This window comes from Takifugu flavidus, chromosome 6 (assembly GCF_003711565.1).
Source record: "Takifugu flavidus isolate HTHZ2018 chromosome 6, ASM371156v2, whole genome shotgun sequence".
In the NCBI taxonomy this organism is placed as follows: Eukaryota; Metazoa; Chordata; class Actinopteri; order Tetraodontiformes; family Tetraodontidae; genus Takifugu; species Takifugu flavidus.
Window position 1 is genome coordinate 16375664 of NC_079525.1, and position 12512 is coordinate 16388175.

A 12512-nucleotide genomic window follows, 5' to 3' on the forward strand; every position below is an offset into this window, starting at 1 on the left:
CATCTTCACTCGTGTTGCTCCTGTGATCTACTCTTATTCATTTCTGTTGATCTTTGTAATCCGGTTATGTTCCTCTTTGGAAATATCAGTAATTAGAGCTTGGTGCTTGGTTAGTCGCATATTGTTGTTTTATTGAAGAGTGCTTATTAAAATTCACTCAGTTGCTTTGAAACCAAATGAGCCAAATTCACCCCTAATGTTAGAAACTATTTCAGGGATTTGCTGTCCCAGGTAACCTGGAATCTATGAGACAAATGTATATTTTTCTTTTTAAGAAAAACAATTTGTTATGGTCGGTTGTGCCAGGACCCGAAAGCAGGCAAAGTGTAGTGGCGGATAGTTTCTGAGATAAGTCTTTATTGAAGGTTACAAGAGTTGTTTAAACCAAGAGAGGCGTAGAGACCTCGGCAAAGTTCAAAAACTAGTCCACGAAGAAAAACTCACAACAATAATCCAGAAGCGAGGTCAAAAACTAGTCCAGGAAGAAAAACTCACAATGATAATCCAGAAACGAGAAGTCAGGGTTCCGCTAGGGAACAAAACACGTCAACGCTGGCAAAACGTGAGTTCAGTCCATAAATAGGCGGCTAGATTATGATAGGCTGCAGGTGCGTCAGCCCACGGTACCAGCTGCGGCTGGAGCATGGTTCCACCACGCCCCCTGCAGGGAGAAACCCGCAACGGAGCTCCCAGAAGCTGGGAACCTAACACAATTAATGTAATGTGTAGAACCTAAGGGAATATGATTCAAACAGTTTTTTGTTTTTTGTTTTACCTTAGGCTTTTTGCTTGAAAAGAAATATGAAACTTCTATTAAATAAATCATACAGATGGCCATCAGAGGACATTTGATCTCAAGTGCTGTAGATCCACCCCTTCACCATCATTCTGAAAGACATGTGTATGTCTTTATTGACATGTACAGTGTTTTATTCTGTGCAAGGTTGAAATAAAAAGTGAATTCGATTTTTTGTAACCCTAGCCTGTGACTGTAGAATGTGATGAAAAATAGAACATACAATGTGAGCAGTTTACTGTACCTGTCAGCCACAGCGTGAGCAGCGAATGTCTCACATTATAGTAAAAATATTTATATATGAAACAGTTGATGTCATATTCATAATAAAGCAATGCATATAGCGCATTGTTGCACTGAATCTGATACTTTAAAAATATTTATAAGTAGGGAAAAGGGTTTGTATGATTGTATAAAATAGCTGTAGACATGAAGAAATCCATAATATTCATAACATTAATATTGAATTCAAATATTAAGGACAAACACACACAGGCCCACACAGACACACACAGGCACAGACACACACGCACACACACACACGCACACATGCACACACACACGCATGCATGCCTTTAACATCAAGTTAAAATTGACAGGTGATATTCAGGTTCAGATTCCTTTATTTGTCCGACACGGGGAAATTTACAGTGCAACAGCAGCAAAAGCATGCAGATTTTTAAAAAAGAATAGAAAATATATAAATAAAGAGATGTGTATATATATAATAATCCAAGATAAATGGATAATCAATTATATCAATGATCACTGCCTGCAAAGACATTAATAATATACAAACATGGATGAGCTTGTGGGCAGTGAAGGCCAAAAATAACATTGAAAAATCAGAAAGATGAAAGATTAGGGCATAATAATAAAGAGGTAGACATTTCATTTGGTTTGACAACTACTCTGCCAAGCTAGCAACGACATTCCTTCACCGGTTGATACAGGAGTGCACAGACCCCAGTATATTTGTGGCAAATGCGGAGGAAGCTATGCTGGTGATATGACTCCTGGAAGTAGCTTGGGCAGAGCAGAGCCTATAGAAAGGTGTTTTCTGTCAGTTATCGTTATGAGTGTCAAAACCAGAATGAATGCCTACTCAAAGTCCACCAAAAACATAAGGACGGGGAACCCAACTCATCATCCTCCTGGGTCAGAGGTAGACCCGCGTGCCCACCACAATGTAGGAAAGCACTATCAGTTTGAAGGCTGCATGCTCAGCAGGTTGATGGTTCTTTGTTGCAATATGACTTCTACAGTTGCTGTTGATCTGGCTGCACGTGTAATGCTATTCCCAGTTTATGAATTCAACCCCACGGGGTGGCTGTAGTTGTATTAGTGGAATTCTGTATTCATCAGCCATCTCTTACTCTTCGACTCACTCTTCGTTTGTCACAGAGCATAAACAGCAAATTCAAATCTACCAATGTAATTAGAAGATTTGCAAAGTAAATGAAATAAATCTTAGAGCTATTAAACAAGAGCTAACTTCCCATTGTTTGTTGAGTTGGTCTTTCCCACATAGAAAACCATCAACTGGGGCTTCTCTTTGCAGTTACAGGAGGAAAGGCTGTTTTTCCTTTGTGGTTTAACCTTTGTGGTTGTGGTTTAAAACAAAGCTATCTTGAGACTATGTGATACCAGCACGGCCTCTTTGTTTCCTCTCTTGTTAGGCCATGTCCCAGCTAACAGTACTCTCCTGGATTCTACTCATAAAGTATTTTCTGTTAGCTCCATAATCCTTCATTGTAAGAGAAGCCCCCAGACTGAAACCACCAATAATTCACCCAGACACTTGTTCTTTGGATTTGTTTTAGCTTGCTGCATATTTCCTACAAAGACAAACCAGGAAATAAAAAAAGTTCAGCGCATTTCTAATACTTAATTGTGCAGTCATTTTGTATTCGTCAGGATAACTTTTGAAATATTACTATTCATGTTTACTGCCATTGATGTCCTATTTGGATGTTTCCTAAAGCACTTCATTGGGTCCCTTTGGAAAGATAATACATTTTGATATGATGAAATTTTGTTGTTAAAAAAAGATATTAAATGTTGTAAGCACCCTTTGAATACATGCACGCGCGCGCACACACACGCACATACATTTTCTTTCTGTTAAAAAAAATAGAATGATGTGCAAAAGTGCTGTATTAGCAGTTTTCAACATTGCTTTGCATAATCTACTTTCTTAAAGGTATGCACAGATTCACGAGGTAATTGCAGAATTGAATTAATATTATTGTTAAGCTTTCATTTTGTGTATTGAAAAATGATTTTGTGGGCATTTCTATTCTTAATGCTAGTATTAATGCATAACGTTAGTACATGATATTGATAATGATAAGGTCTCTGTCAAATATCTATTGGCCTTGAGACATTTAAAATAGTTGAGTTTGAATCCATCTGCGACAGGATCATTTCGTTGTCTCAATTTTTGTATTATGATCTTTTGCACTCTGTACCTTTCTAGCCTGATGTCTGAGAGAAACAATAGCCTGATGCTGATCAAACCTTTCCAGGCCTTTGGACAGAATCAAATCAAAATCAAATCAATCTTTATTTATATAGCGTCTTATACAATCAAAATTGTTTCAAGGCGCTTTCCAGAATCCCAGGGCCTAACCCCCAACAAGCAATAGTGGCAAGGAAAAACTTCCCTTTAACAGGAAGAAAACTTGAGCAGGACCAGACTCCTGTAGGGGGACCCTCCTGCTGATGGCCGGCTGGGTAGAGAGAGAGGAGAGGGGGGAGGACAGGTAGAGGATAGAATGGAGAGAAGAGGGGAGGGGAGGCACAGAGCACAGAAACACATACAAAAATACACTATTTATGCAAGCCGCCAGCCGAGTGGGTCAGCGGGGCCGGAGGTCATCACGCAGCTCCGAAGGTGGCGGTACCTGTAAATGAATACAGAAGGGGTGGGGGGGGGGAGCAGAAAAACTACACAAGAATCAGCATAACTAGTCTAGGAGGAGGAGGAGGAGGAGGAGAAGGAGAGAGGAGAAGGAGAGAGGAGAGGAGAGGAGAGGAGAGAGAGGAGAGGAGAGGAGAGGAGAGGAGAGGAGAGGATGACCCAGTGGGGTGACAGAGGCCTGTCAGGTGATCATGTTTCTGGACCCCGGCAGCCTTGGCCTATAACAGCATAGCTAAGATGTTAACCTAATGATTAGACGACCCCCTAAGTATGATAGTTTGTCTGTCTATGATAGTAACTGGAACTGCAGAATTATGTCTGTGTAGATTCTCAATCATCCAGGTCATTGTATCCAAGGTAGTTTTCTATGTCAACTGGACTGGGTTTCTTCTGTTGAAGACGTTTTGCCTTCTATCCAGAAGGCTTCTTCAGTTCTCAAACTGCAGAATTAGTAACAATAAGCTTTTTCAAAGAGGTAGGTTTTAAGACGAGCTGCTATTCAGCGCTGTGATGGAAACATTAAATGCCATAATTAGGGTGGTGTCATTTGTCAATTAGCAGAACTCCAGTTCCTTGATGTGCAGGGCAATTGAAGCTGGTCAGCCAAGCACTGCAAAACATCTACACCATATATCCTATTAACAATCTACATTACACAAAGGCATGTAAACATATATTAGGCTACATTTTATTTAAAAACTTGGAATAGTGTTGGTGCCATATGTTACAGCAGATGTGTTGTAACAGATATGGAGATATGGACTGTGTATTTAGCACTCTGAATTTAAAGTAATTTATGTTTTCAGCCCACTTCATTTCCTGCAGTGACCCTAATTTATATTCAATTACTCTTAAGATGCACTCACACGAGTTTAGTCTTACCATTGCTGTTAGGACACATGCTGTGTGAATAACAAAAAGCAAACAAAAAACATCCATTTGCCATCTATTAAAATTTATTTTAGGTTGTGTTGCAGTTGTTTTTACCTGCTGTTTTAGAAACTGTATCAACCAGCTCTAAAGATTTCAACATTCTATGACAGAAGCTTTATGTAAAAATTAAAAAAAATAATTGTATTAAACATTTGTTATGTCATAATAATTGAGTCCCAATCAACTTAACCATTCATTTCTCTCGTATTTTATTTTTGTTGCAATTTTGAAATCAGATTTGGATTGCAGAAAACTGACATAATTAATTTCTTTAAGTACAATTAACTTTCAACGACAATAGACTCTAATGGTTTAATTTAGCTCGTAGAGTCTGTAGAAACCCATCCCCCCCTCCTTCCCCCCAGGGGTGACAAGTGACAGCATTTCTGCAAGCAGGCTGACTGCAGCCTGACTTTATTTATCCTTTCTTCTCAGCCTGTAACTGAACCAGTCATCTCAGAGCCTGCAGGCTTCTCTTGCTCTGGAAGCTATGGAAATGAACAACCTCTGATGTGTAATCTGCTCTTTTTAGCATGTTTGCTCACACCTCTCTGGACCTCTTCAAACTCATGTGGCCCCGTTTCTTTCTTCACACTTCTCTCCAGATCTTTTCCTCTTCTATTCCTCCTCCAGTCTCACCCTTTCGATTTGCTGCCTCCAGTTTCTGTCAATGTCTGCTTTGAGACTCTGTCTAGGTCATTTTCTGTTGGAAATCATTTTTCTGGAGTTTCTTTCCTCCAGCTTTTTTGCCTTCAGTTTCCTTTACAATTCTATCTTTTTCCTATCATTTGTATACATTTATATATTTTAGCTCTATATAGCTCTTCAAACTCCAGTCTTGGTTGATTGTCTTCACTTTTACATCATATTTCAGTAATTTAATAATGATTTTCAATCAGTACCTCTCACCCCAACACAATACTTTTGACCTCACAGCTTGGGTGGTATATGCAATGGCAGCTGGATTACCTGTGCAGTTTATCCAACTTCTTCACATCATATACTAATTTCAGTGTGTAGATCTTGACATTGTGAGCATCTTGCATGTTTTTGGACGTTATTTTGGTTGAGAGCTGTTTTGTAAACTTGATGTTTGTGTGGCTTTACAGTAGTGCTTTGAGACAGTTTAATCTGCTGTGCATTAAGCTCTCTTAGCCAGTGTACTCCAGTGCCTTCATTCACTAATCATCTTGAGCTGACATATAAATGCATGTAATACCCAAACAATGCTTTCTCTTCCTCTTTGTCTCTCACACCGTCTTTATCCACTGACTTGCACACTTGCTGTTCTTTTAGCTCTACAGTGTGGTATGTAATATATTGTTCCAGCCAATCCCTGGCTTATTGCAATCACCCAGAGCAAACTAGCATTTAACAGACTTTTATCCTCTATTTTCTTATGCAACAACCCAAGGGGCCCTGTAACAGAAACAGCAAGGGACCTTGTCACAGAACATATTTTTATCATTGCAAGAACAGACTCTGGTTGGGAAGGCAGAGGGTTGGCTCATGGTGTGCTGGATCAATATGGGATTCATATGTGGTTTGTGGAAGAGGGAGCTGAATATCAGTAAAAGAAGGAACCGGGAAAGGTAAAATGGTAACAGAAGTGGAGAGTGCTGCTGGGAAAAGGAATTTTGTTAAACTCAGAGGTGGGATAATTAAATCAAAACAGTATAAACTCAAAAGGTCACTAGAATTACAACATGGCTACCAATGGAGGCACTGCGGAGCTGCTGGACTTCACATAGATTAATAAAGGATTACATATTCCCTTTTCTGATTTGTGTGATCCTCCCTCTGTTGCTTTTTTGTTACTTTCATGAAATAGAATTATTTATTCAGTCAATAATTCTGAGAAAATAAATGTATTTCTTTTCATTCATAGCTACAAAGACTCCAAATTTTCTAATGACTACATTTTATGAAAATGAGCCTATCAGCATATTTTTTGTGCAAATCCTTTCCCATAATTTGTCTCGTCTCATCTCGTTTTCTCTCGCTTATCCAAATCCGGGTCGCGGGGGCAAAAGCTTCAGGAGGGATGCCCAGACAGCCCTCTCCCCGGCCACTTCCATCAGTTCAAATCAAATCAAATCAAATCAATCTTTATTTATATAGCGTCTTATACAATCAAAATTGTTTCAAGGCGCTTTCCAGAATCCCAGGGCCTGACCCCAGACAAGCAACAGTGGCAAGGAAAAACTCCCCTTTAACAGGAAGAAACCTTGAGCAGGACCAGGCTCATGTAGGGGGACCCTCCTGCTGATGGCCGGCTGGGTAAAGAGAGAGGAGAAGGGAGAGGACAGGTAGAGGATAGAATGGAGAGGAGAGGAGAGGGTAGAGGAGAGGAGAGGGGTAGAGGAGAGGAGAGGGAGAGGAGAGGCACAGAGCACAGAAACACACAGAAAAATACGGTATACAATCACTTCAGCGGGGCCGGAGGTCATTACGCAGCTCCGAAGACGGCGATACCTGTAAATAAATAGAGGGGGGGGGGGGGGCAGAAAAACTACACAAGAATCAGCATAACTAGTCTGCTTGAGTTCCCCCGGGGGACCCCAGCCGCTCCCAAGCCAGGCGAGAGATGTAATCCCTCCACCTAGTCCTGGGCTGGCCACGAGGCCTCCTCCCGGTGGGACATGTCCGGAACACCTCTAAAAGGCATCCTGGCCAGATGCCCGAGCCACCCCAGATGACTCCTCTTGATGTGGAGAAGCAGCGGTTCTACTCCAAGCTCCTCCCAGATGTCCGGGCTTCTCACCCTGTCTCTAAGGTTGAGCCCGGCCACCCTGTGGAGAAAACTCATTTCGGCCGCTTGTATCCGCAATCTCATTCTTTTGGTCATCACCCAACGTTGATGGCCATAGGTGAGGATTGGGACGTAGATTGACCGGTAAATCGTGAGCTTCGCCTTCCGGCTCAGCCCTCCTTCTTTACCATGACAGATTGGTTAAGTGCCCGCATCACTGCTGACGCCGCTCTAATCCGCCTGTCAATCTCACGTTCCATCCTACCATCCCTCGCGAACAAGATCCCAAGATACTTAAACTCCTCCACCTGAGGCAGGACCTCCTCCCCGACCCGGAGAAGGCACTCTACCTTTTTCCGAGCGAGGACCATGGACTCTGACTTGGAGGTGCTGATCCGCATCCATGCTGCTTCACACTCGGTCGTGAACCGCCCCAGCATGTGTTGGAGATCCTTGCTCGATGGTGCCAGAAGAACTACGTCATCCGCAAAAAGCAGCGACGAGATCTTCCACCTACCGAACTCGACACCCTCCACTCCCCGGCTGCACCTAGAAATTCTGTCAATAAAAGTTATGAACAGAACTGGTGGCAAGGGACAGCCCTGTCCAACCCTCACTGGGAATGAGTCCGACTTACAACCGGCTATCGGGACCAAGCTCCTGCTCCTTCGGTAGAGGGACTGGACGGCCCTTATCAAGGGACCATCCACCCCATACTCCCGGAGCACCCCCCACAGGATGCTCCTGGGGACCCGGTCATAGGCCTTTTCCAAGTCCACAAAGCACATGTGGACCAGTAGGGAAACTCCAAACTCCCAACTCCCCAGCAAGGGTAAAGAGCTGATCAGTGGTTCCACGACCAGGCCGAAACCCACATTGTTACTCCTCGATCAGAGGTTCGACGATCGATCTAATCCTCTTTTCCAGCACCCTGGCATAGACTTTCCCAGGGAGGCCGAGGAGTGTCATCCCCCTATAGTTGGAACACACCCTCTGGTCCCCACTCTTAAAAATAGGGACCACCATCCCAGTCTGCCAGTCCAGGGGCACTGCCCCCGATGTCTTCGCAATGTTGCAGAGGCGTGTAAACCAGGACAGCCCTACAACATCCAGAGCCTTAAGACACCCTGGGCGGATCTCATCCGCCTCCTGAGCTCCGCCGCCAGGCGGGCGGGCACTGTCCAACTGCCACCCTTTGGCAGTATTAATGCCAAAGGATGGAATTAGCAGTTAATTGATAACAAATTAGATTTAAACCAAATGAATGTGTAAGCTGAGAGGGACCGAAGTGAATTTATGAATGTCTTAGAAAGTGAGGCTTGTGAATTTTGAAGAAAAGGTAAAAATCTGAATTTGTGGAGAAGAGCAAACAGAAATGTCCACTTTATGAAATCCTTTCATTGCACCTCAGGAGACAATAGTAGTTTCCTGATTTTTAATAATAAAGTAGCCGCTAAAATTTATAAGTCTCCAAGTTTTGTTGGCCTTAGTGACTCCTGATTGGTCACGGTGTATTATGCTATAGGAGGGCCTGTTTTTTTTTTCCAGAGCTTTTCATGATTTTTAATTTATATGATAAATGGGGCATATGGCACTGCGGTATTTTTACCCGGTTCAAGTAGCAGGTTCAGTTTTTTGAGTTGAGATGTCTTTTATCTATAATATTGAAATTAGCATGGCCGTAAGGAGCCTTGTGGAGTTTAACCACTGAGAACTGTAAATCCAGAGCCATGACCTGTTCTTAATTAGCATTGAGAGCTCCATACTTGAAATGAATAATTGTATTTATTTGATGATTTATCTTTACTGATTAACTAAACATCTGCCTCATTCGTTTTGGTGTTCAATGTTAAGTCTTTTCTATCTTAAATGACTTTCTCATTAATGTCATTTGGTTTCTCTGACCTCTCAGGATGTGTTCTTGTGTTAAAGTAGCACAAGCAACTTCCAAAGGGTTTATTTTCAGTTTAAATTCTGATAGAATTGGTTGAGATATGTTCTTTGGGGCTTCAGTACTTTGATTCAGAAGTTTTTCTTTGATGCATTTCATATATTCCTCAAATATAAAGTCTGAAAATGACTTTAGTAATAGTGAATCCTACTTACAGTATATTAATTGTACTTTGAATGAAACTACAGTGAGTTGGCCTATAACATGCATCTGAAGATTTTGATTATAGAACACCTCTGTGAATGTACTTAGCTTCTGTCTTTACCCATTTCCTTCATTTTCTTTATTATGTTTAATGAATCCAAATGCATGAAATTACATGATTCCCCAAAGGATTTTACTGAAATGAATAAATCCTCATTCACATTAGTCATTTGCAGTTTTTTTTAATGTAAATTTCTCCTAATCTCCTCTTACTGAGTGCTCGTTTAGCCTTGAACTGGCTCTTTTAGGTTTAACAGAAACATTTTAACATCATTCAAATACAACTGAACTTCAGATTATGCTTATATCACCCTTCTTTCTTGGTTTTGCAGGTATTGTCGGACAAAAGGTGCGAGTTGAGGAGGAGCTGGAGGCGTATCCCACAGAGTCTGTTGACCTGCGTTGCCAGTTTATTGATGGAGGTGGCCGAACTAAACTTACACAGGTACAAAGACAGTGTTTTATAACTGTGTCACCTAGAAATGTCAGTTTGTGGTTTTCTGATTGGGAAAATTCACAGGAATAATGTCCCGAAGCCTTAGGTCCTGTACTCTCTGTGTCTGCTTGTTTCAAACTGTTTACATACCCTATGATGGTCATATTAAAGTTTTTAGATGCATCTGTCGCGGAATTTTTAGCTGTTTGGAGAAGAAAAACTATTAATCTAAGTTACTGCGTAGGAGATGGTTTTAATCCAGTCAGTCGGTCAGGATACACACACGGAAGCATGCGGAGAGATCCCTGCTCAATGTATACAGTTCTGATCTTATATAGTTGAAGGCCCGCCCCTGAGGTGCAGACGTCTTCACAGTATGTGTTTGCTGCATGCACAGGACACAGGACGCCAACACAGTAGGTGTGCACTGTATGCACCTCAGGAGTTTGGTGCCTTCACAGCGGGTGTTCCGGCTGGCGCAAGAAGTTGAATGACTGAGGATGTCCCCCCCTCAGTCCTTTGACGCTGGTCTTCCTTCAACCTTTGTTTCCATGTAAATGAATGAGGAACCAAATGGACTCCGTCTGCTCTCCCAGTCTCCATCACACCCTTCCTTTTGCTCTCAATTTACATTTCACAATAGAATACCATTTCAATTTCCTCCTTTTGTATACAATTTACATTCCACAATCAAATTCCATTTCAATTCCCTCCTTTTGTATACAATTTACATTCCACAATCAAATTCCATTTCACATCTTATGAAGCACCTTCTCGGGCACATCATCAGTGATAGTGCCTGGGTTCACGTGCATTCCAGACTCACTCACCCAGGCGACCCAACAGCAGATGAGCTGTTCCTGGCCTGTGTCCAAGAAGCGTTTGCCCAGAGGTGGAGAGGTGTGATTGGGAAGAACGGCCCCCCGATCTGAACCCGAGTGGTGTTTTGTTATTGGACTTCTGTGCTCGTCTCAGATTATCCATAACAAACACCTTTTTCAGGCATAAAGGCGTCCACATGTGCACTTGGCACCAGGACGCCTTAGGCCGCGGATCGATGATCGACTTTGTGGTCGTGTCATCGGAATTGCGGCCAAGAGAGGGGCAGAGCTGTTGTAGTGGATTTTCCCCTACGCTAAAACACTCAAACTTATGCTTCTATTAAGTCAATATACCTATGCCAGTGTCGAACGAATCAAAGTGCGGGGATACCACAACAGGGTCGAATGATGAGTCAGGTTCAGCTGGTTCACGATCCAAATGATGATTTATTGCAGATCCACAATTCACCATCCATGAGAAGTAGCCCGGGCTAAGTCTGATCATTGACAAGAATTGCCCTTCTTTTATACTATCTGGAGCCTGGGGCTACCCCGCCCCGGGCTCCTCCTTCTGGTTAGCTATTTTTTACTCATTTTCCACCATTAAGTACCGTTTATTACACTTATCAGAAGTCAGGTGTACCTTACATGGTTTTTTTAAATAGGCACCTTCCTGTTCACACAGGCAGCCTCCCATCTTTTGTTTAACCCTCTAATAACTTTCCCGGACTTCCCATCTCATAGCAAACATTCACTACAGTGACATGTGTACATCAAATAGTGACATGCATACATACAGCAGGTGTTCAAACAGTGACAATGACTTGTATACATTTCTCATACGCTTTTCCTGTCTAATCATTATGACTCGTATACATTTCTCATACGCTTTACCTGTCTAATCATTAACTAAAAGGGTCTATCCATTGCACTCATTAACTACGACGGTCTATTCATTAGATCAAAGGTTAAATACAACAACCACACATTCTGCCTCTGTTGCCTTATGCCTGTTACCCTTTTTCACTACACTGTCAACTGATCACCACCTGGTGGTGAGTTGGCTCCGATGGTGGGGAAGGATGCCGGACAGACCCAGCAGACCCAAACATATTGTGAGAGTCTCCTGTCAGAAGGAGCTTCAACTCACACCTCCGGGAGAGCTTTGACCCTGTCCCGGGGGAGGCGGGGGACATTGAGTCTGAGTGGACCATGTTCCGTGCCTCCATTGTTGAGGCAGCTGACCGGTGCTGTGGCCGCAATGTGGTTGGTGCGGCAATGCCCGAACCCACTGGTGGACATCAGCGGTGAGGGATGCCGTCAGGCTGAAGAAGATGTCATATCGGGCCTTATTGGCCTGTGGGACTCCTGAGGCACCAGATAGGTACCGGCAGGCCAAGCGGAGTGCAGCTACGGCGGTTGCCGAGGCAAAGACCCGGGCATGGGAAGAGTTCGGTGAGCCCATGGAGAACGACTTCCGGACGGCTTCAAAAAGATCGGCGTCCGCAGTAATTCGGACTCTGCACCGATCAATCTTCGTTCCTACCCTCACCTATGGTCATGAGCTTTGGGTAATGACCGAAAGAACAAGATCACGGGTACAAGCAGCCGAAATGTGCTTCATCCGTTGGGTGGCTGGGCTCTCCCTTAGAGATAGGGTGAGAAGCTCCGCCATCCGGGAGGAGCTCAGAGTAGA

At 42.9% G+C, this 12512-nt stretch overlaps 1 protein-coding gene across 7 annotated transcripts in view; it reads left to right on the forward strand.

Annotated features, from left to right (window-relative positions):
* Window positions 1-12512, forward strand: part of pvrl2l (PVR cell adhesion molecule related 2 like) — a 198559-nt gene that overhangs the window by 51388 nt on the left and 134659 nt on the right. For 6 of the 7 annotated variants that reach the window (XM_057036967.1, XM_057036969.1, XM_057036966.1 and 3 more), the window contains one exon: window positions 9892-10004. The exons of the other annotated variant lie outside the window; for it this stretch is intronic. In XM_057036967.1, the coding sequence (XP_056892947.1) occupies window positions 9892-10004 (113 nt within the window). The remainder of the gene's footprint in view (window positions 1-9891; window positions 10005-12512) is intronic. 7 annotated transcript variants of the gene reach the window in all.